General features: G+C 38.5%; 1 protein-coding gene across 3 annotated transcripts; it reads right to left on the bottom strand.

The window, feature by feature from the left end:
* Positions 1-2: 2 nt before the first annotated feature.
* Positions 3-23,048, bottom strand: LOC146484507 (dynamin-like GTPase OPA1, mitochondrial). Of its 3 annotated transcripts, none has more exons than XM_085104573.1 (32): positions 22,887-23,048; positions 21,653-21,989; positions 21,102-21,216; positions 20,512-20,577; positions 19,856-19,941; positions 19,695-19,742; positions 19,134-19,241; positions 18,405-18,491; positions 17,605-17,681; positions 16,695-16,731; positions 16,257-16,337; positions 15,542-15,616; positions 15,052-15,123; positions 14,647-14,702; positions 11,847-11,890; positions 11,613-11,675; positions 11,058-11,125; positions 10,301-10,373; positions 9,513-9,585; positions 9,185-9,300; positions 8,866-8,930; positions 7,745-7,987; positions 7,184-7,228; positions 6,929-7,039; positions 5,891-5,999; positions 4,849-4,928; positions 4,500-4,553; positions 3,764-3,850; positions 2,903-3,013; positions 2,704-2,797; positions 1,995-2,105; positions 3-489 (listed from the first exon to the last, which is right to left on the bottom strand). In XM_085104573.1, the coding sequence occupies exons 1-32, from the start codon at positions 22,910-22,912 to the stop codon at positions 425-427; spliced, it is 2,883 nt and encodes a 960-aa protein (XP_084960699.1). In that variant the 5' UTR covers positions 22,913-23,048; the 3' UTR covers positions 3-424. The 3 variants fall into 3 exon arrangements, with proteins under 3 accessions (XP_084960699.1, XP_084960700.1, XP_084960701.1); XM_085104574.1 differs by having other exon boundaries at positions 19,856-19,938; XM_085104575.1 differs by lacking the exon at positions 20,512-20,577.
* Between the last annotated feature and the right edge of the window lie 38 nt (positions 23,049-23,086).

Raw genomic sequence — 23,086 nt, 5'->3', positions numbered from 1 at the left:
AATCTCATTGGAGTTTGTATTGTATATAACTCTTTATTATTCTATGCTCAATTTTCTGAACAAATGATTTTACACATTCTAGATTACATGGCTGAGACAATAAGAGTACAGAACGTTTTCCCTTGGCTATGTCAATTCTCAGACAAAACAGCCAAATAAAGAGAAAATGTGGACGAGTATCACTTCTCAATTTTAAATGTATTTCTGTAAGAATTCGTTGTTTTTCGAAACGGAAATGATCACTAAGCTAGACTTGTCTTCAGTGTGCATTTTCTTGACCGGCAATGTCACCAGGTCTTGCAGTTGCGCACAAAAACTCTAGGGGCGAACGGACCTGATGTGCAAACAAAGAAAGCCAGTAGAACGGATATAAACACGCAACTTCAGTTCGTTCTTCACACCAAAACTGCACTCTGCTTGCTCGCTACTTTTCGCTGTTTAAAGCCTCGATGAATTGCTCCAAGCTCTCTTGAATATGTCTCACGCGTTCTGAAAACGAGAAAAATTAAACAAATACGAAGGTTACAACGAAACCGCACAAACAGAACTGTACCAGTAACAACGAGGGAGCATCAAGGCACGAACGACACCCACACAAACTATCACCGTTACTAGAAAAATTTTCAGTCGATATCTTATTGACATGATCGAAGCAAATCAAATTTATTAGCAAAATTCTTGACGGATCTATTATATTTTCTCTCGCTTATTGGCTTGTGACAAACAAAGTTTAGGTCACAAATAGCACGTACTTATTGGCCCGATGGAGGGGTTGTGCGACGTTGTAGTTATGGTGTACGCTGAGGGATAGGGCATACCCCACAAAGTGAGTCCAGCTATAAACCAGAAACAAATAATTTGAAACCAGTCTTGAAGAAATCAATGTGTGAATCATGAGAATCATTGACACGAGTGACAACTAAACCAGAAAAAAATTAACATGGCCAAAATAATAAAAAAAGAAAATGGCCAGCTTTATTCACAATTGCCATTTGCAATATTATCACTTCATTAACGTCTTAACATTAAATATATTGAGCTCATAACACCCGACTGACAAAACGACAAAGCCAGGACCTCACTGCGTCTGGTGGTAAAAGCGTTCATCCACTTGCTTTTTCCTAATTTTCACACTTATTTTACAGCTAATACAGTCAGCAATTACGACTTTGACACTTAGAGGCGTGTTTCACTTTGAAGCTCAACATAAATAAATAAATATATAAATTAAATACATGCATACATAAATAAAATTAGCGTAAACAACAAAAGAGGGATACCAGGGACGAGTCGCGTAAAACTTAACGGCGGGCGTAAATGCTATCGTCAGACGTTAAAATACTGAATGTGACTGGGCTGAAGGTCTGGCGTTAGCAGTTACGCCCGACGTTAAATGCAACTCGCCCCAGGAGCGAATTTAATAAAACTTTACACTTGTAGCTAAGCAACTGTACCCTTCTAATTACCGACGGATGCAGAAATTGATGCATTGTCGAACTAGTTTTTTTGAACTATTTTTTTGTATTCTTTCTTGTATTTGCAAGCCAAAGCAACGGCCCATCTCGTACATTACAAGTGTAAAAGTTTTATTAAATTGGCCTCAGGTTTGTTCCATTATAACGTGAAATTGTACACAGCGCATTGTCATCAGAGCAAAGGTTTTAATCTACCAAATGGCATGTTCAGTTTCTTATTGATTTGTCTTCACCAAATCAATGCAAGGATACATGTTTTTAGAACAAAAGAGTCGGAAAATTTCAAGACTACAGCAATCAACGCGTATAATGGCTCCCTACTGAAGAGTTTCTCAGCTGCAATATCAGAGTGAAGACTTTCGAACGAATTTAAGTTTTTACTCACATGCAAATGTAGCTCACTATATTACTAGTTTTGCTGCCACTCCTTTTACTTACTCAATTCTTCAGCCAAGTTTTTACTCACATGCAAATGTAGCTCACTATATTACTAGTTTTGCTGCCACTCCTTTTACTTACTCAATTCTTCAGCCAGATCAACTTGTCTGCCACGAATAAGCCTCTCCTTGGCTGCCTGGTCGTAGCTTATTTCATCTAGAACTTGTTTCACTTCTTTTTCCAATCGGCGCGCTGTAGCAAGGAGAAACAACACAGTAGGTTTTTCAAAGAGCAAAAAATAAAATATAATGCGTAACTCGAAGCGACGACCAAATTACACATATATTACGCCTAGAGAGTTAGTTTGGGCCTAAAGCATTAAGTGACGGTGTTGGTAAGCTGTTCTGTGTACGGGAAAAAGACATAAGGAAAGGAAACTGTCGGGGGACTCTTGTTGTGTAATGTGTATGTCGATAGATTCTTCCATTGTACCAGTTAGAAAATTTATTACTAACAGGAAAGCTAATTCCCAAAACAAATTTCTACTTTCCGCCGCCTATGGAAATTTAAAGGTCAGAATAAAAAGCAGATAAAGTAATTTTAGAAAACAAAGCTGGAGAAAGCCAGCATGAAGACTATTTGATAGATTTTTTGCTATTACTTTGCTATTATTATTCGATTAGTCCTGCCACTGTGATATTATTCGTGGACTACGTGTAAGGGAACATAAAGCGAGCAATCACGTGACCGCGCGCGAAATTGTCTCCCGCGAGGAGATGTGGCAGTTTTCGCGCGCGCTCGCGTGTTTCGCTCGCTTTACTATCCCTAACAAAGACAACGGACTACTTACCTTCATGATTCATAACTTGCTGTCTAATGGCATTACTTGTAGTTTGAAGCATCTTCTGAATTCGCCAAAAAAGGACCACGTCGTTGCAGCCAAGCTGAGTAGAAAACGAGGGAAAAAAAAGGTTTTCTAAAGTGTTTATGATTGAGAAGTAACTAAGTCCAAGTCAACAACTACACTTTCCCTGGTTTAAATTACATACCTCGTTTTTAACCAAATCTCTTCTGTAAAATGCATTTCTGCACTCCTGCACGTTTCCTAAGGATTGCTTCAGAAAATGCTCCCGGTACAATTGACGCCACGTTTCATTAACCTGATTGGCAAATACACAACACCAAACGTGAAGGTATACAAAAATAAAAAAAATAAAATAAAATAAAAATTCAGTGTTGATCTGCCAACCCCCCTCTCCAAAGTAAAGGGGAAAGTCTTTCGCGCGCTCCCTGAGAATGGCGATTGTCTTTAGTCGTGAAGCGACGAGGAGTATTACCACCCTTTCTTCCCATTACGGACACCTCTCTACTACGGCCAGTCAACCCTACTCACTGGGAGACCGCTGTAGAGGTTCAACAGCACTCATTAAGGACGGTGCCTACTTTTGTTACTGCGCATACGTCCTGCGCATCTCGAGAAACTCGGGTTTCCTTTGGGTGATGCCTACTAATACAGGGATATATTTGCGCGGTTTAAAACTACGCGAAGAAAGCAGAACAGAAAAGAAAATTTGGCGTAACCATGCATTTTTCAGAGATACTAAAGCTTCAATTTGGAAAAAATGCCATATATTGCTTTGTATTTTACTGTTTTTTAGAATAACTGTTGCTTCATTATCTCTAAAAAATGCGTGGTTACCCCCAATTTCTTTTAGGATTTCAATAGCCCTTGCTAAGATCTGCTTTCCCCGCATACTCATAAATTACACAAAAATACTTCGTTATTAGTAGGCACCGTCCTTACATATAAATACGAAACAATATGAGGCAAATTTTGATGTCTGAGGCTGGGCTCTAAACACTGGTCATCAGATTGTACTTTAAGCTTTTGAATTGATCAAGGTGCATACCAGATCGGAGGAGACCTCAACATTGATGGTTTCTAGATTCTTCCTCACGGTCGTTAGTTCATCATCTGCGAGAACAGGTCCGTGACGCTGCAAAAGGAAATAAAAAGAGAAAGACTTTGAATCAGATGAAAAGCTTGTCTTTTACATAGACTACGAGCAGCCCCGAGCTCTTTTCATTCAAGGACCAAACCGAGAGAGAACAAAACAAAGTTGGCTGCTCTGAAAACTGTTTAGCCATGTCAGCCTTTAATTTCGTCACACAACACTCTCGCGGTAAAGGCAAAAGGATGTTTATCGGTGTCACCGCTGAGCATGCGTGGTGACGGTCCCGACTTTCGGTAGATCTTTTTAGCTGTCCGCCATCTTGGATTTTGTCGCTAGCTTTTATTTCTTGCTATTTGATCGCAAGTTAGCTGCCCTGTGAACGCAGAAAATTTTGTTGAGTTTTTAAATTGTTGAGGTCTACACGTGGAAAAAGAAATGTAGATCGAAAAAGTTTCATCACTAAAATGCTTATCACATTTCTGACATTGAAAATACAATGTGGGAGGAAAGAAGAAGTCCGTGTTAAAAAAAAAGACAGAACTGGAACTATCCGTCAGCCAGACAGTTAGGCAATGAGGTGAAACACCTGAACATTTCGGGCTTAACCGCGCGAAGAAAGAAAACGATGAACGGTATGTTTCGAAAGTCAAAAGTACAAAGGAAATTTCATTGGCATCAAGGACCAACTTACCTCGTGCGCTTGAAGCAATCGTTGAAGTTCGTCTTTGATGTAGCAGCGGCATTGCTTAAGAGAACAACCACAAAACAGACTAAGGCAGAGTCTTTTATAGTTCTAGGAGGACGGTATATGAGACATGTAACGACAGAAAACAACAGCGAAATTTGCTTCGGACCCAAAACTGTAGCTGTTTCTGAAGCAAGTACAAAAGTTACAAGGGCATGCGGTCCGGATAGAAGGTAGTGTAAACAAAAGGTTTATGCGTGCTGGTTCCCGTAATATTCCTTAATCCACAGGCGTGTGATTCACGAAAAAGAGAAGAAGAGATCCCGCCGCCGTCCCTAGTCTAATGGCTACTCACCTGCTCTCTGCTTCTAGATTTCCAATACATCCATCTTTCAGTCGCGCCGGGACCTAGTAGCTCGTGCATGTTCTTGGACGCTGAAATATTACAAAGATTGGTTAGTGATCTTTAAAGTTAACCCTATGAAGGCCAGATGATTGGGGGAAAGAGGTGGGGGAGGGGGGGGGGGAGAGAGGGGAGGGGGCAAACATATTTGCGCTAACGACAGAAACTGCGTGACTTTTTTTTCAGAAATTTACCTGAGGACAATTTGGTATCGTTTTTCAGTAAACCCTGACCATGGCAACCAATTTTTGATAGGCAGGTTAATAACTTTCAAACAGTACATTTCGTTTTTTATGTATGTCATTTTGTGTGTTTCGTTTTCACTTTAATTACTTTTTGTCGAATGTGGTGATTTTCTGAGGTTTTGGAGAAATCAAGAGATCCAAGATCGCGGATCCAATATGGTCGCCATTTTGAAATCGTGTCATATGACGTCATCACTTCCATTTACAGACCTCAAAGGAAACTTCTCTTGACGTAGTCTCATTGTCATAGTTTCTATACTTGCAAAGATATACCGTCAAGTCTCTCGTAAGCGACCACCCTTGGGGCACGACGAAGTGGAAAGAAATTCGAGTGGTGGTCGCTTACGAGAGAGCTCTTGAAACAGTATTTAACTGAGAAACAAAACGGTGGTCGCTTACGGGAGGTGGTCGCTTACGAGAAGTGGTCGATATGAGAGAGTTGACTGTACTCGGCCCCAGAAGAGAAAAAGAAAAGGCCAGCCTCGATAGGATTAAAGTAACAAGCTGTCGTTTAATTATACTTGCAAAGATGAATCGCTTACTTACTTACTTACTTACTATTTTGCCTGTGATTATAACTTTCCTTTTAACAGCCAGGAAATTTTATAGTGGCTATTTAACTATTTATAACGCTGTAAAACGTGTGTTCTAAGTGTAGGGTATGTGGAAAGCTACTGGGCTTTTGTTCCACTCTTTCAATCACCAATAAGAGAAAGAGGTTAGAAAAGCATTTCTATTTTGTTTAATACCTTTGTCCAATTCATCCTGTAACGTACTTTCCATGAACTTCACTGCTGAGTCCCATTGCTGTTTCTCACTCACGGACCAGTCTTCAAGTGCAGTCAGTTGAATGACACGCTATAGAATAAAATACAATCACAAGTCACATTCATGCCACAGGCAAGCCAAGCACTCGCTCCACAGACTACCCACACGGCTTTACCCTACGCCGGTTTGCAACTAGGCGTTACTACTTTCCCTCTGAATGGGAGGCTAGTCCATCACAGGGTGTCACTTCAACACGACAAACTCAAGATGGGACAGAAGCAATTACAACAGGGTGTCACTTTAACACGACCAACTCAAGATGGGACAGAAGCAATTATAACATAGCGGATGTATCCTAATTATAATTCCTATTAGCGTCATCATGGTACATTTCTCAACATACGCACGGCCGTGCGTCCATCCGATGACGTGTGCAAGTCAGACGGGAGAAGCATGCGCGCGCTATGTTATAAAAAACTTTTTTACAGATACAACACCATAAAAATGTACATTTATTAGAGCTTGAAGTTTGATGAACGTTAAGATTAAACCGATATGAGAAACCATTTTCACCTTTTTTTTTGTGCAGAGAATTTTCGAGTTATGGATGCACGCGGGAAGTTTGGAGAGCACGAGAAAAGCGTAAGACTCTAGCTACTTGGGTGCTCTCCAAACTTCCCAAATGCATCCATAACTCGATATACGCACAGCTAAAGGCATGAACCAATTCTTCTATAACATAGTGAAAATAAAGTAAATAATTCCTGGAAAACAGGTTTTGTTCCTGATAAATTACAAAATTCTCTTAAACGACGAGAACACAAGCAAATATTTCAAATGTTGTCTCCAGTGTTCTTTGATCATTTTCTGTCCTTTTAAAGTCAAATTTATGTAAGCTAATACAGTTTGATCTATTCGGATTCTTTAACTGAAAATTTAAGTTGCAGCAAGTTTTAGGGAGCAGAATCTTATTCCGGTAATTTCCTGGCTGTTGTTGGCTTTACACAATGCTATCTTACCAGACTGTCAATAGCTTTAGCCTGCCACACGTGGCTCCTCTTGCATTCATCCGAAAGCTCGGATTTAAGTTCTTCAAACAAATGGCTGTGACCGTTTTCATTCTTCTGTTCCTAAACACAAACAAAACACACACTGGACCGTTAAAACATGTTTTCTTTGACAAGTTTAACTGCCGAGAGGTTTTATTCGCTGGTATGTATGGAAAAGAAACATGCAAGGTTTTCCGTCTTAAATCCCATTGAATTTAAACTTACTTGCATCGCTTTGTAGAATTCCTCAAACAGCGTTTCCCAACCAACCTGCAAAAGAGACCAATCAGTGAGGAGTAGCCCCCTTGGGGGGGGGGGGGGGCTACTTAGAAAAACTTTGTGCAGGGAGGCTCCGCCTAAAGGTCCAAACCCTTATCTTTTTATATACCATTTTTGACAGACAGGGTAACTCTACCATAAACCTCAGCTTCTATAGAAAATGCTTCCCCTGTCACCTACCTAAAGTTAAAAACTGAGCCAGCCTTTTTCGGCCAGTCTGTTCGAGATATTTTGAAGACTTTAGAACACCTAAATGACAGTTTTCCCTACCCTTTTCTATATTTCAACACGTTAAATTCCTAGCCTTTTATATACCTCAAGCCTGAAAAAGATGCCCCTTTCGGGCGGAGCCTCCCCGTTTAGTCCATTATTTGTAGTATCCCTCCCCTCCCCTGAGGAGTAGCCTGCGACAGTAGACGCCTTTTCCACATTTTGTTTCACCCGCCGGTTTTTCTAGCGTAACAGGCAAAACTTATTGTACTTAACATCTCAAAACTTTACCAATACCTTGACGGAAATATCCGGCAGAGTTCTGTCTGCCCATTGTTTGAGCTTGATGTCAACTGAAGTGTTAAAATTACTCGGGTTGTCGGCCTGTGCTGCGGGAAGGTAAATGGTTTCTATGAAGTGTGGAGAGACTGCTGACCACAGGTGTTTGGTTATCGTGTCTTCCCACATCTGAGGCGTGATCTCGCTGAGCGTGAGAACTTCATCCAGGATTTCATTGCGAGCTTTGTCAAAAAGCTCATTCTGCAACAACAACAACAACGCAAAGAAAACCCAGTTCAGCGGATGAAATCCTTACATTTGACCATCCAAATGAAGGCACCTAAGCAGTACTTTCCTGTGGTGCTGTTTATTATGCTGTACAAGGTGGTTCTAACTTTTGAGTCTGTGAATGAAATCCCAAAGTGTGACCATTCAAATGAAAGCTATTGAGCAATACTTTCCTGTGGTGCTGTTTATTACGCTGTACAAGGTAGTTCTAACTTTTGCGTCTGTGGATGAAATCCCAAAGTGTGACCATTCAAATGAAAGCTACTGAGCAGTACTTTCCTGTGGTGCTGTTTATTATGCTGTACAAGGTGGTTCTAGCTTTTGAGTCTGTGGATGAAATCCTAAAGTGTGACCATTCAAATGAAAGCTACTGAGCAGTACTTTCCTGTGGTGCTGTTTATTATGCTGTACAAGGTGGTTCTAGCTTTTGAGTCTGTGGATGAAATGGGAAGTGTGACCATTCAAATGGAAGCTACTGAGCAGTACTTTCCTGTGCTGCTGTTTACTATGCTGTTCAAGGTAGTTCAACTTTTGAGTCTGTGGATAAAATTCTAAAGCGTGACCATTCAAATGAAAGCTACTGAGCAGTACTTTCCTGTGGTGCTGTTTATTATGCTGTTCAAGGTGGTTCTAACTTTTGAGTCTGCTAATGAAATCTTAAAGTGTGACCATTTAAATGAAAGCTACTGAGCAGTACTTTCCTATGGTGCTGTTTGTTATGTTGTAGAAGGTGGTTCTAACTTTTGGGTCTGTAGATGAAATCCGTAAGTGTGATCATTCAATTGAAATGACAGCGTTGAACGTCCTTTCCGGCGGTGCTATTCATTAATTAACTAGTTAACTTAACCTACCCTGTCCAATTCTCGTAGCTTTGGAAAAAAGTTTTTCCATTCTGTTTCAAGGTTGAACCTCTTGGCTGAAATAAACCCAAATAAGTGTAAATAACGTTTACTTAAAGTAACCAGTACCACTACCGCACTACGCCAACAATGTAGTACGCAAATAGGTGGAATAACGTGCGAAACTCGCATCGCCCGCACAGACAAAAAATTCTCTCGTGTATCCAGTCAGCCCGTTAACGGGCGCACAATACAAAATTGCGCACAGAGTTGCGCGTAACGAACTTACCTTTCGTTCACCACAATCAGTTAAAAAAAAAAAATCAATTACCTTTGTACGAATCTGCCTGTTGCTCAATTGATTCCCGAACCATTTTCCAGAAGCAATGTGAAACAGCAAAGCTCAAATTCTGTGTTGTCATCTGACTCGCTTTGAATACCCCGGACCTGCAGAAACAAGCGTTAAAAGTCATATATGTGAAAAAAGTCCCAACAAAGCCCACAATAAATAAGCCTTATCTTCCTGGTCACCATTAGAAAGTTGCCACAAAACAAATAACAACGTCATGCACGTTTTTGTCACGGTACAATGCAAAGCATTGAACAAGTAAGTTGGCCAATACTCTGACAATTTCAAAAAAATATTGCTTGGCACTTACTTGAAAAGCCTTGACTTTCTGAAAAACTCTTCTTCATAGCTGCGAATAGTGTCAATGCCTTCACTTGTGTTACCTAACAATTCACAACATGAAAAAAATATATATTGGAACGACTGTTTACGCACTCCTAAATTCCTTTTTTTTTTGACAAATTTGATGACTGCAGTGTCACCCCTCCCATAAAACAATAAATTTGGCCCTTTTGCTCGCAGAGAATGGTAAAGATACGAACCGAAGGTTACAAGAAATAGTTTTACTCATGAAAAGTTATCGTTTTGAGACATACATAAATTGCCATCTCTAACGAAGGTCCCTGGTTGTCAAATTAAACTCATCGCCAATTGATGAGCTTGGGGAAAGTAACTAAGAGAAGGTGGCGCGAGACGAGATACGAGCAACGAGCAGAGCACGCACGTATCCATGGCAACCCTGAGAGCGGAAATTACCCAAGCATCATCACACTGATAAAATCAGTGGTGATACTCACCAACCCACATACTTGCCCTGACCAACAGAAAGGGGGGGGGGGGGGGGGGAGGGGGAAGAGGGAGCAAATTCAACGCATGCCGCAAGCAGAATTGATGTTCAAAGTAACTGCACATCCTCACAGAGCTGGAACGAAAAACACATCAATCCTGCAAAACCCTGTATGAGACCCCAAACATGCGTGACTTCCCCAAAGGCCACTGATCTGTATTGGCTTGAGACTAACTAAGCCAAATTACATTCAGCCATATTTTACAGTTACTATAAGTTAATGACTTGCAGCACAGCGCAGTTCAGTTTACCTGTGCCGGTCACCACAGCAAAGTAACCAAGAGCTTTCATTGGAAACAATTTGCCCTCCAGTATCTGTTTGATCTGTTTGCAAGAGAGAAATGAATGGTATCAAACATCACATGTATTACTGTGCATGTCTATTGTCACAAATCATAGTTCCACATGTGATCCTGACAGCTAAGAGAAGGCATTAACCTGTTTACCTGTTAAGACTTTGGTACAAGGGGTACAAAAAATGCTTTGCCACTAGCACTAATGACACATGATAACGTGCTAATTAAAAGTGAACTCATGAATTTCCTACTGAGCATTACCTCTAGTAAAGAAATGGGAGACTACACAAGGCAAGGAAAAATATTTGACCTCAGTGGGAATCCAACCCACCTGGCCCCAGTAGTTGAAAGAGCGGATAATTTTATCCACTGGATATGTTGCTATCTGGCACTTAAAATGTGTGCAGTATTTTCTTGATAATCCTAAAATTTGTGAATAGAGTAGAAGCATATGTCAAATTTAAGTATGGGATTGTGTGGAAAACTTGCCAGAAGCGTTGGTTGGAGTACATTTGTTCCGCTAGATAGCGACTTATCCAGTGGATAAAGTTATCCGCTCTTTGAACAACTGGGACCTGGTAGCTAACCTGGATGGCCAGTTACAATATTTAATGATGTGATTGCTTGTAAGTAGGTTTAAAAGGTTGGACACTGTTAAGTGAAAACACAAATTTCTCAAATTGTGATATCGGGGAACAGTTTAATATCCTACCCTGCTTGGATTTGCATCATTTTGTTCAGCTAAGTCAACTTTAGTCAGTACAAAAATAGTCCTCTTTCCTAAATAGAAATAGAACAAAACAACTGACTGTCAATAAACTAAGTTGCACATAAACAAAACTCTTTCAAACACATGGTTCTTCACCTAGAAGTTAAGATAAAGATAATATATGTTAAAAAATGACCCATAATTTTTATGTCATATTTACAGATACGAAAAGGGCACACTTAACAAGGAAGTAGGAGTTTTAAGTGTCAATAAAACACTATTTTCTAATTTGATGCTGAACTATTAGTCAACTATTGTAGGTTGTATGAACAATACATTGTATTAATAATTTTTATTGTATAATTGTTATTGTATAATTATTGTTGTTTATTTTAAGAAGACATTTTCTGTTAGGTGAAAACTTTGTAGTTAAAAGGTTGACCTTCACTATAACTATTTTTTTTTAATCTCATAATTAAACCAATTTAAATTACCAAATATACAATTAATTCACAAAATGTGTGCATAAAAAATACACTGTATGTTCTTTCTACAAACCTGCTGGGTCCATGCTGCTCACCAAATCAGTAACATTGCTTCTTTCAGCATCAATGGCACCATCTACAACATTTAGGTAAAAATATTGTCAGTTTCTTTCTAACAGGTTACTTTTAGGGAACTTGTCCACAAAGGTGCAATGACCAGAGCTCTGACTTATGTTTTATCTCTGAGTTTGGCTATAATGAACCACTAAACTTAACAAATTGAATTGGCTGAGAAGTATCTTCTCACCTTGAATGCACAAGATGATTGCATTTGGATTCTTCATGTACTTTCTGAAAGAAATTTTTACATGTGCATTAACACATATATTATTAAATATGAATACAGTTACATGCTCCATTGAGAATCATTGGTAATGTAACAGTGCTGCAGGACTGAAAGTTTGCAAATTGAGACTTAATGGTAATCTCAGTAAATTGTATCACGTCAATGCTTGGAGCAAATGTTTGGCTGCAGAGTATGAAACACTGATAGACCCTCAAAACTGTTGTAGTAGGCAGTAAGGGAGTGTTCATTATTTATGGGGAAGGGGGGGGGGACAGGCAAATGGGAGGGGGGGGCAAGCGAAGTTTACTCCCCTATTAAGGGGGGGTCAGAAAGGTTTTACTCTGGATCTGGGAAGAGGGGGGGGGGGGGGGACAAAAAAGTTTGAAGGTTGATATCATTAGTTTTTGGTTTTTTAAAATTCTTCCAGAACCGCATGACATTTAATGTACTTGTACCACAGTAAATCAAACCATAATCTCCAGGGCTCAAAGTTAGCGATCAGCTGGTCGCATATGCGACTGGATTTTTTATTTTGCGCCTAAAAAATTTTATGTGATCGCACTCACGCGCCTAAAAACGCCCAAGCTCAGTGCGCCTGAAGCGGGGCCACTTTGTTTCCTCACCTGACAATTCTTGTGTACTCTGCCTGATTAACACGAAAGAGAAGCTTGAAATAATAAATTCAAATGTGGATGTAACACAATAAGGTTCCAAATAAGAAAGTTACACTGTTTTTCTTACATCAGTGTGTGTTTTATTTGTTGTTTCCCCAAGTCCATTTCTTGTCCGTGTTTCATCCCACCCCAGACTTTACCCCAGACTCTTCTCGGTTATGTAACTGCACCACTGACACGTACGTACTAGTAAAGGCAACCTTCTGAAACACGTGCTTCTCGCGCAATTTGGTTCGCTTTTTTTGTGCTGATATTAAACAATCTGGGTTAAGAGACTTTTTTTTCTTCAAGGTAAGAACAATTGTTACAGTTAAGTCAATGCGCTGTCAACAACATAATTTATTCTCTTTTTCGAAACACTCATTTACAAAAAGAAAATTTATTCTCAAAAAGCCGGCCGCTGCCTTCCAACACATTTGACCCAACTCCAGCAGTTGTGAAGTGGTTAAACAGTGGACAGAGATCAAGGCGAGCTAACCTTGCCTACAGAAAGTAGCCAAATGAATTAATTTCATTCGGGTGATCCGTGGGACTTGAAGGATTTCGTCTGATTGAGAGGATTAAATGACGTTATTCCTTACCTTCGTTTTGTCTTATTATCTTGTTGAACGTACCATAACATGTAATATTCAAAAAATGTAACAGTATTATTGCTATCTCAAACGTACAGTAAGAGACTGAAAGAAACAAACACATGACTGAAATAAAAGATTACCTTGCTGATTAACTATTAGCAAGCGAAAATAAGAAAAAGAAATTAACGTGTCAGTGTTGTCATGACACCATTATCAACGATCACTAATAAAATGTCTGAAGCTTCTGATTTTTCTTTTTGGTGCTACCAGTATTTTAAGTTGTGCTCCTAAAATTTTTAGCTGTGCGCCTAAAATTTCGGCAATGTGCCTAGAAATTTATTCCTGGTAGCACAGGTGCACCCAAAGCCAAAAATAAACTTTGAGCCCTGATCTCACACCAATAGTTTACACAGCAAATGGGTTCCATTCAATGGATTTGCTAGTTAGATATGTTTGGATTTCACTGGCTGCACCAACAGATAGGCCGCCCTCAGAAATAAGTTGATCTAGGCCTTTCACTAGAACGGTTGGGTGAAGGCTGTCAGTGTTTTGCAGGTAGATCATGTCATCTGACTGTGGCAATATAACTTCTTCTGCACTTTGCCCAGTCAAGGACTCCACAACTGCAGCTTGGCACAGTCTTTTTCTCTTTTCTTTCCTCTGTTTTGCCTTTCTCTTGGCCTCACTCCACTTTTTTTTTGAGTGTCTGCCAGTTGCACAAACACCCTCTTTAGCTGCCTTGTGGTATTTTTCAGACTAGTGATTACACTCTGTATCACTTCAACCTGTACATTAACATACGTAATAGTTTCTTCTACTGCTAGTGGAGCAAGCAAAAGGCAGGCGAGTAAAGCGCTAAGTGGAGGATGAGAGTATGGTTTGATAATAAATGCATCATTTGGGTTGGGGGGGGGGGGTTCAAAAACATTTACATGTTCTAGTTGCAGGGGGGGGGGGGGCAAAAAAAGTTATCCTTCATCATTGAGGGGAGTACAAAAAGTTCCAAACATTCCGTTTCCTCATTTGCCAGCCCCCCCCTCCCCATAAATAATGAACACTCCCTAAAACAGCAGCAGTAGGGCTGAGTTAAGTGTTTGAATTCCCTTGCCCGCTAGGGCGCTTCTGGGGTCAAACAAAAGTTCAATGTGAAGAAAGCACGACATGGTCATCTACTGATTTAGCAAAATCACCCTGAGCTGCTGGTCAGGAATGTTTTGAGAGCCTGGTTGTGCCGAAAATACCTGAGATTATGACTGATAGTGGCGGCCATTGGCACCTATATAAGCTGATATCCGGTCCTATTTTCCAGCAAAAATTATGTAAAATGGACACCTATGCTGCCCCATTTGTCCAGACCACCACTATCATTATCATCATCATCATCATCATCATCATCATCATCATCAAGATGATAGTTGTACTATCACGTGATATGAGGAGTAAAACATACAACCTATTGTGCTCTTTCGTTTCAATGAATTGTTTTTAGAATGAGGAGATTTTGCAACATACTTGCTCATTTCCACTATATCATCTCTTGTGTTTTGAGCCATGCCAGCTGTGATTGTCTATAAAATAGGACAAAAAATTTGGCTTGTTTAAGCAGCATGTTAATTGAATTACAACTGCAATTTATATAAAATTGAAATATTTTTATTGACCTAATCAAAAGTTACCACATGACAAGAAATTTACGGTTTAATTTACTTTTTATTTAATATTTATTTAATTAATTTATTTATCCACTAGAGATACTGGTAATGGAAATTTTTAGAACAAACAATTCCAGATAACTCTGACAATAAATACATGAAATCTTAAAAAAGGTATTTCATTGATTAATATAAAGTTGCTTCATTCCAAAAATTTCTGATAGTTTGTGAAGTTCAGCTGTTGCTTTGATACTGCCAAACTCACCCCAATAATTCCTGGAAGGTCAACCAATACCATCCGATGAAGACCTGGTCCTTTCACACTGAGAGATATCACCTGAAATGAAAGTAAATAAACTAAAACTGCTCACTTACTAGTCTAAGTAACAGCAGGCCTAGTTTCCCACAAGGCCAGAATTTAACCCAGTTTCTGTTGCATGAAGCAACTAAGAGTTACTGCTACTCCCCCTCTGGATGGGATGTTAGTCCATCGCAGTATCTGAGACAATGCAGAGTCAAGTTTCGTGGTAACAACACAACAGTGCAGGGACAAACCTAGCTTTGAACCACCAACTCTCCAGTCTTCTGACCAAATGTCCAATTGAAAGACTTAAGTTCAACAGGCTAACTACTGCATGACCGTGCCGACAGGTCTAAGTAACATGAATGCATGAATGAAAAATGTTGCCTATATGTACATTATAAATACCACATTTATTAGTTAATACAAGTAATGTAATTACAAAATGTAGTACCTCTGGGCTAACTGTTTGCCCGTGTTTAACGCTGTTCCTCATTCGTATTTCAATTTCCTGCCTGAGGGCTTTAAGCTGCAAATAAAAATATTATTGAGAATGATGTATTATTCTAGAAAGTGACTCAGGCATAACTCGGAAAACAGAAATCTGTCACTTTCTAGAATAATACATCATTCTCATTCATTCACCAAGCTTGAAATATACCATCACATTTATTTCATATAAATTATTACACATTCGACATTCAAATCCTAGCAGTATGCAGGATGTTTGTCCCATGAACCTAGTTTAATGACCTTAGTTCCCACGAGTCTCCTGTAGCTCAGTGGTAGAGCATCCGAACTAGTAATCGGAAGGTCTTAGGTTCGACTCCTGACAGGAGCACTCGCATTTCTTTTTTCCAAGTATGCCTGTGTCACTTTCTAGAATAATACATCATTCTCATTCATTCACCAGGCTTGAAATATACCATCACATTTATTTCAAAAATATGCTTGTTGTTGTTGTTACTATCCTCCTCCTCATCGTCGTCGTCATCATATCATTATCATTAACATTCTTATTAGTGTGTTTGTTGGAATGTAGTACTGTCAAATTAAGTGAGAGATTTACCTGATAACCAAAAACAACATAAACAAAAACAATCAAGACTCATCATAAAATGCAGCCATTACAGTGCAGTGTACTGTTGTCCATAGTAAGTAATCCTAACCTCATTCTCTTGAGTAAGGTCATATTGATGATTGCTTCCTTTAAACTGCGCCATGTGGTTTGGACCTTCACTCAAGGTCACCTAAATACAGAACAAGACAGTAAAAATCAATGCACCTTTGAAATCTCCTCATTCAAGCACTGGAGAATGGTAGCTGATGTTTTCATTTAATTTTTGTTGATTACGAGGAAAAAAAAAATTTTTGCAGAGATGAAAATTAATAGAAACCATTTTAATGAGTGCACTTCACTCAAAGATTACGTTACTTCAATTCCCAGCCCCCTCCGCTCTCTGTCACACAACTCATGGAGCGGAGGTTTAACGTTCCCTCATGGAATAATTGTTTAATATTAGCATATTATTCCATATGAAGGACCCAGTACCACCCAGATTAAGAAATTTCCTACAAAACAAGTTCTTATTAATAAATGCATTTACCATAACAGGTGCTCTTGTCATCATCTGCCCAGAACCTCTGCAACAGAATTAAAAAAAGGTTTCTTAATTTCATGTCTGCATGCAGACGAGTCTGTCATTTCATTCAATCAAATAATTAAGCAGTATGAAATTCTTTCTTGAGAGCACCCCGCCAGCAATTCAGAAGTCATGGGTGAAATGACATTTTCTTAGCCATTTTGTAGAAAGGATGTAGACTGTTAAATTTTATTTCCAACGATGGCAGTGATGTTGATGAGCCTTTCTCAAACTCATTAATAATTCATCAAGACAAAACAAAGAAAATCGCTACCGTGACCGTGGTTTGGATATGTGATCCTAATTACCATAAAATTTTGCCAACTTAAGCCTTGAATTTCTCCAAGAATTATTCATGATCATCATTTCAGAAGCCACATCAAACACTCGACAGTGTGTTTCATCAGATATCCAAACACCTCGAAGTCGTTTAAAAAAACTCGGCTGCGCCTCGTTTTTTCAACCTACTTCTCAGTGTTTGGATATCTGATGAAACACACTTTCTCATGTTTGATATATTACTTATACAACAGACTAAAATAAACACTAACTCCTTACATTTAGTTCCCACTAGCAACATCATGCCGATGATAAACATAAGATTTTCATGAACTTAAGGTTTTATGATCTGGTGGGAACACATACGGTGTACCTAAAAAGTGATATAAATGTAATCACAAACGTACATGTAATCACAATCATAAGAAAATGATCAATCATAAGCACCATTTGGCTTACATTTTGAAGCATCTCCACCAGGACATATTAAGCAACATAAACTGCCCTATGATTATGATTGTGATCGTTATGTCGTTAGTGGGAACCAAGCCTAATAGCAGCTACTGCGATTCTTTCCCTTTTCTCTGTGACTAACCTTGGAAATATTCTGGCCTGTGCTATCATTTCCAGTACACTTGTTTTGCCAGCACTTTGATCACCAACTACTACCACCTAGGAATGGCCAGGCATCAACTGATTAACTTTAAAGCACTTTTATCAAAATCTTGGCAGAAAGTTAGATAAATAAAATAAATACATGTGCAAAAGTATATGTAGGACTTGATTCTTCTTCATGCAATAGACCCAGCTATGCATAAATGGCTGACATTTTAATATCCTTTTGTTCGCATTCATCTACTAATCTTGTTCTTGAGTTCAAAAATCAAAAGTAGAATACTTTACCTTGAACAAGGCTAGTAGGGCTAATTTGGATGCAGACAAAAGACTATTAACATGTCAGCCATTTTTGCATAAGGTTTATGCTCACTGCAACAAAAACATTGTGAGACATTGTCAGCCAGCATAACACAGGGTCACACAAGTGCCGCTGAAGGAGTGATTACTTGAGGTATGACACTTCGTTGAGGATGGGAATTTAATTCAGGAAATGCATGCAAGGCATTTCTTGTTAATTAAAAATAGATGAAATAACTATACCTAGTATGAAAGAAAAGTTCCTTCTTCCTTGTAACTTTTAATGCACGCATACGCTACTATTCATGTGCGCGTGTGTGTTGGGTAGCATATTTATCAACAGCTTTATCCACACTGAAGAAGGGTTATATACGCAAAACGTCTGTGTTTTTATCAAAACCATTTTTGACACTTTTTGAAATTCATTTTTATATCAATTCTATCCGATACCTAGTATGAGCCTAGCTGGTCATTACATACCCTTGGCAGGTGATCAGTGGTGTTATAGCTTACATCATACTCAGAGAGAAGGTCCAGCACATCAGAGTACATGTCAATCAAAGATTTCTGAGCAAAACAAAAAAGAAAAGAAAAAAGAAACGAGTCACAATGGACATCACAAAAGTATATTTACTTGTTAAAACATGTGCTCTTTTTTGTCTATAACATAAGGACAAAACTCTTCTTAGAGCAATGTTACAACATATCTTCTCTAAAGTAGGGGTTTGTCTCAGGTTACTCACATTGGGCAGGGTTATTATTAGAGAGTTTTAGTTCCGAGTTTACCATGAACCGCAAACCGCTGGAGATCATGTGGCCAGTCTTTCAAGTCATGTTGAGGTTTTTGACGTGCGTTTTCAACGTGGAGAGGTAGGTTTTCACGTATGTCATTCACCTGAAAGCTTTTAGCATATAATTCTTGTTTTATCTCACGTAATGATACAAAAATCTTGTGGGGCAAGTCTTTATCCATTAACAGAGGCACAAATTCGAGCGAAATGCTAAATTTGATAAATCCTATTGGATCTTAAAAACAAGTGCCATTCATGGCTGCTGATTCAAAATAGCGGCCGTAATCCACTTCTCTAATCCACCGCCAATCTAAATCGAATTACATTTGAACATCGAACCGCAAATGGGTAACCGCAAACCACGGTTAGAGGTTCGCAGTAAACTTGGATCTAAAACTCTCTATTAAGTTCTCTTTACCTTAATTTTCCTCGGTGTTGGTATGTTGTCCCCCTTAAGAATGATGACTTGTTTTCTTAACTCACGGTTGTCTCGTTCAAGCTTGTCTATCTCTCGTTGGTATCTTTGCTGTAACAAAAGCAATATGCAGGAATTAGAAATGTGCTAGCCTTAATATCCTCACAAAATAATTCATTGATTAGGATTCGCTGACCTTGATTGAACAAGAATTACATGGTAAATTACACCTTTAAGAAAACTAGAAAAAAGTTTACTTCACCTATGCACTTCACTTATGCCTGTCTATTGGACCTTATTCTAAAGGTAGATTGGTATCATAAAAAGCAACTTGCCATTGATAACTAAACATAAAACTCCAAAATATATTGATCAGCTCCCCAAGTATACCCTCCCCAAATCTCAGATGTTATTAATATCTGTTTGATTATAAACCCCATATCACCTCAAATATTAAGCACGCCCCCACCCACCCCACTCCATCTCCAGAAAATAGTCCCCCTAAAAAATTAATTAAAAGTACCTTTCTCAAATTTGAAAGAATTGATAATAAAATAATGTTACCTGCATTTCAATCAGTTCTTCTTGAGATCTCTCTAATCGCTCTTGCATCTGTACAGAGAAGCAAAACAAGGAGACTCAGTTATTTTACAACATGTGTTATCTCGGTGCCAAAATATGACAGCCAAAAATTTTTCAAATACAAAAACAGTTGGGTGTTGTACCTTTTCCATCGGTGTTTTCCTGGGTGCAGATTCTTTCTGGCCGTTTCCTGGTTTGACGGCTGCAGACACCGCAGAGGGGCTTACTTCTGACACAAAAAGAAGGAGAGAATTGTTACTACATAGACCCATAAATAAAGATTAAAACACAACTATCAATTAAAAGTAGTCAACAAAAGAAAAATTGGTGGCCAGAGGAAAGGTTTTAAAGACTAAGTCAAAAATTGAGTTCAGTTGAAACTAGTTCCATTTCAAATATTTTTAAGATTCTTAGAGATCTGAATCCATCTAAAGGAAATATAAAAAGTATGAACTTAACAGTTATTTTACAAATGCTAGGTGTTGGGCAATGCGGGCACACATGCCATTTGTATATCTGAGCGTCCTCACACTTCTTTGGATCATCTTCAAAACTCTTCAGGCTAATGAAAGCTTCAGGAATTCAAGGGACAGGGTCAGTGGTGTATATTTTATCAAAACATGATACAAAAAATCTTGAAGGTTAAGATCTAGAACCATGTTAAAACCATAATTTACAACAATACAACTAAAATCATATGGTTATTTAAAACATTATAAAAGGTATTGTTTAATAAATAATATTATTAATGTAAATCTGTAACTTGTTTCATGCACATGTATCAAGTTGTTTACTATACCTGAATTCCAAAAACCATTCACAAACTGTTTCAAATTGTCAACAAGATCATCGGTAACTTCTGAGCCTAAAGTTAAGTTGCAAATTTATAAAACAACAAAACAAAACTAAAAAAAAAAAAAAAAAAAATAAAGCAAAAATAAAACAAACTTTGTCATACTAATACAATATATGTCATTTTTGTTTTCAAACCTCAAACTTTGTTCAGGAAATTCTACAGATTTCTTTAACATGTGATGCACAAGTTACTGTTGGTAATTAGTTTGAACTTAAATAAAGACAGTTTGTCCTGTTGTACATGCATGAATACCCCTCCCCCCTCTCTCTCTTTTCTCTCCCTGTTGCTAAATGCTAATAAATGAGGGTCAAAGCACACAAACAGGCCTCTCACAGTACCAAGTCCCCTGGAATGCTTGCAAGAAAAAAATAATGGCTGTTTTTGCCACAGGAACAAAATAGCCATTTTAACCATTTACATGTAAACCATTCAGTATGAAGTACAATTTTTTATTAGAATCTACCAAACGATATTGTAAAATTATGCTAATAGCTTATAAATATTCATATTATAACTATTTTTGTGACCACTACCTCCCATAAAAGTGTTGGATAAATCTGGTAAGCTGTCCCTGAGTTCTTTCAGCCAGCTGAATTCTGGTAAAGTTTCTTGGAATCTTAACCACTTGTCCTTCCATGAATCATACGTCTGAGGAAAATAATTAAATAATACAGTTATTGGCTGTTTGTCTTGCTTCCTCGAGAAATAAAGCTGTTTACTCAAAACTTGCTGGTTGTCACCATTACTATGATTGACAGCAGTAAAACATGGAAATCGTTAGTTGGGGTTGAAGTTCAGGGCCCGGTTTTTCGAAAGCCAATAAACGCTAATCCCCGATTAAAAGTTAATCGAGGTTTTCATCTTGCTCGATAAAAGTGTTTTTAAAAGCTGAAAGCAAGCCAAAGGTAAAGAAAAGTCTAAGTCAAAACTGATGAGCAAAAGTCTTTTGGAAAAATACTTGTTGATAAGTAATTAAACTCAAATCAAACTTCACGTTAACCCAGGATTAGCGTAATCAGGCTTTGAACAACTGGGCCCAGGGGCACAGTACGGAGAACCAAAAAATGTTGAAAATTAAACTCACCATCTTAGCAGCAACTCCTCCAGCTCCAGTAGCCCCGATAAGTAAATATCTCACTCTTGCCACTCTCATTACTGCCCTAACAATCTGCGTTGTGAACATACGTTCGCCATTTATATTTTTATTAATGAGAATTCTAGTAACACCAGGATATACTCCATATGGAGTCCTCACAAATGTTCTGATATGCCGCTGTCTCAGTGTTAACAAAGTGTGAATATGACACTTCTGATGATTGACATGGGATCCTGGTAACTGAGGTAAACAGAAGGTACGTCTGGAGATAAGCCTGCCAGCTTTTTCCATGGCACTTCTTCTTAAACATTGTTCACAGTGTAAGCTGAAATTTAAACAAATGTTTACGGTATGTCACACTTCAATGATCTCAGCTGAGTCTACAACCGATACCATGCATATACATCCTCAAGCATCCTGGAAAGTTCTATACCTTGGGAAGAATAAAGAAGAGTAAATTAAGATGTCTTCTTTAAGTCTCAAAAACTGCTATGATTTAACGAATCTTCAAAGAGAAAATCCAAAATTTGAAATAAGCACCCCAGGTGCTTATTCAAGGATTTACAGTAGCTGGATTATTGGCATCTTCAGTGGGGTGCTTCTTTGAGTGCTCCTGCAAAGAATTTAGGTTCTTGGCGAGAAAAGTCTTCTTAGAGTAATTGTGATTGCCCCAATCAACCGATCAGATCTGATGAGTAACATTTTCATTTGTGATGTCAATGCTTTAACACAAGCAACAAGCGATGAACAGTGTGTACAATACTTACTATAATGAACACTGTTTAACTTTTTGTACGTTTTTTGTATAGTTTTGTTGTTAACCTTCTGTTTGTTTGTTTGTTTGTTTTTTTTTTGACCTGATAATGTAGATTTATCATCTATAAAGTCAATAAAGTAGAAGTACACTCAACAATCATAAAGCGTCAGAGCTCGATATTGACTACTGAGAATTAAAAGCTTGTTTACATCTGGAAAAACGATCAGCTAAACTAAATGTCATATGCTGACATATTTAAACCACTGGTTTCCCATCAAAGCGAGGAAATAATGCAACTATATCAGAGTAGTGTTGGAATGCTTTCACTGCGCGAATCAATGAATAAACAATTCTCGATCTTTCCCGAAACGCAGCCGACCCACCCCGTTAAAATATCACGACATCGACCTCTAGATTGATCAAGAAGCCAGCTAAAAACTGCGGATTTCTATCGTTATTACTAACCTGAAAGCGCCTACGGCCCTAATCATTATTGGGCTTTCTTTATCCTAGACGACCACTGTGATGTTTTGAATTCATCGGCATATTTCATCATCTTACGAAGAGCGAAAGTCCCGCAAAAAATTGTAAGTTACAGATCCGCCATATTTGAGGATGAAAGTGAAGCGCAAGGGCATGACGGGAGCCTTGTCACCAGACTTCGC

Source organism: Pavona decussata, unplaced genomic scaffold (assembly GCF_977016875.1).
Source record: "Pavona decussata unplaced genomic scaffold, jaPavDecu1.1 SCAFFOLD_32, whole genome shotgun sequence".
Classification (NCBI taxonomy): Eukaryota; Metazoa; Cnidaria; class Anthozoa; order Scleractinia; family Agariciidae; genus Pavona; species Pavona decussata.
The sequence above is the reverse complement of the archived record's forward strand: the minus strand, read 5'-3'. Positions and strand labels throughout refer to the sequence as shown.

Bases quoted from the DNA above. Each gene is read 5' to 3' on its own strand.
- LOC146484507 (XM_085104573.1), bottom strand. From the start codon at position 22,912: ATGATTAGGGCCGTAGGCGCTTTCAG. The intron at 19,743-19,855 runs GTACAACACCCA...TTCTCTGTACAG, and splicing joins GGAAAACACCGATGGAAAAG to ATGCAAGAGCGATTAGAGAG. The intron at 3,851-4,499 runs GTAAGTTGGTCC...TTCCTTTTGCAG, and splicing joins GATTGCTTCAAGCGCACGAG to CGTCACGGACCTGTTCTCGC.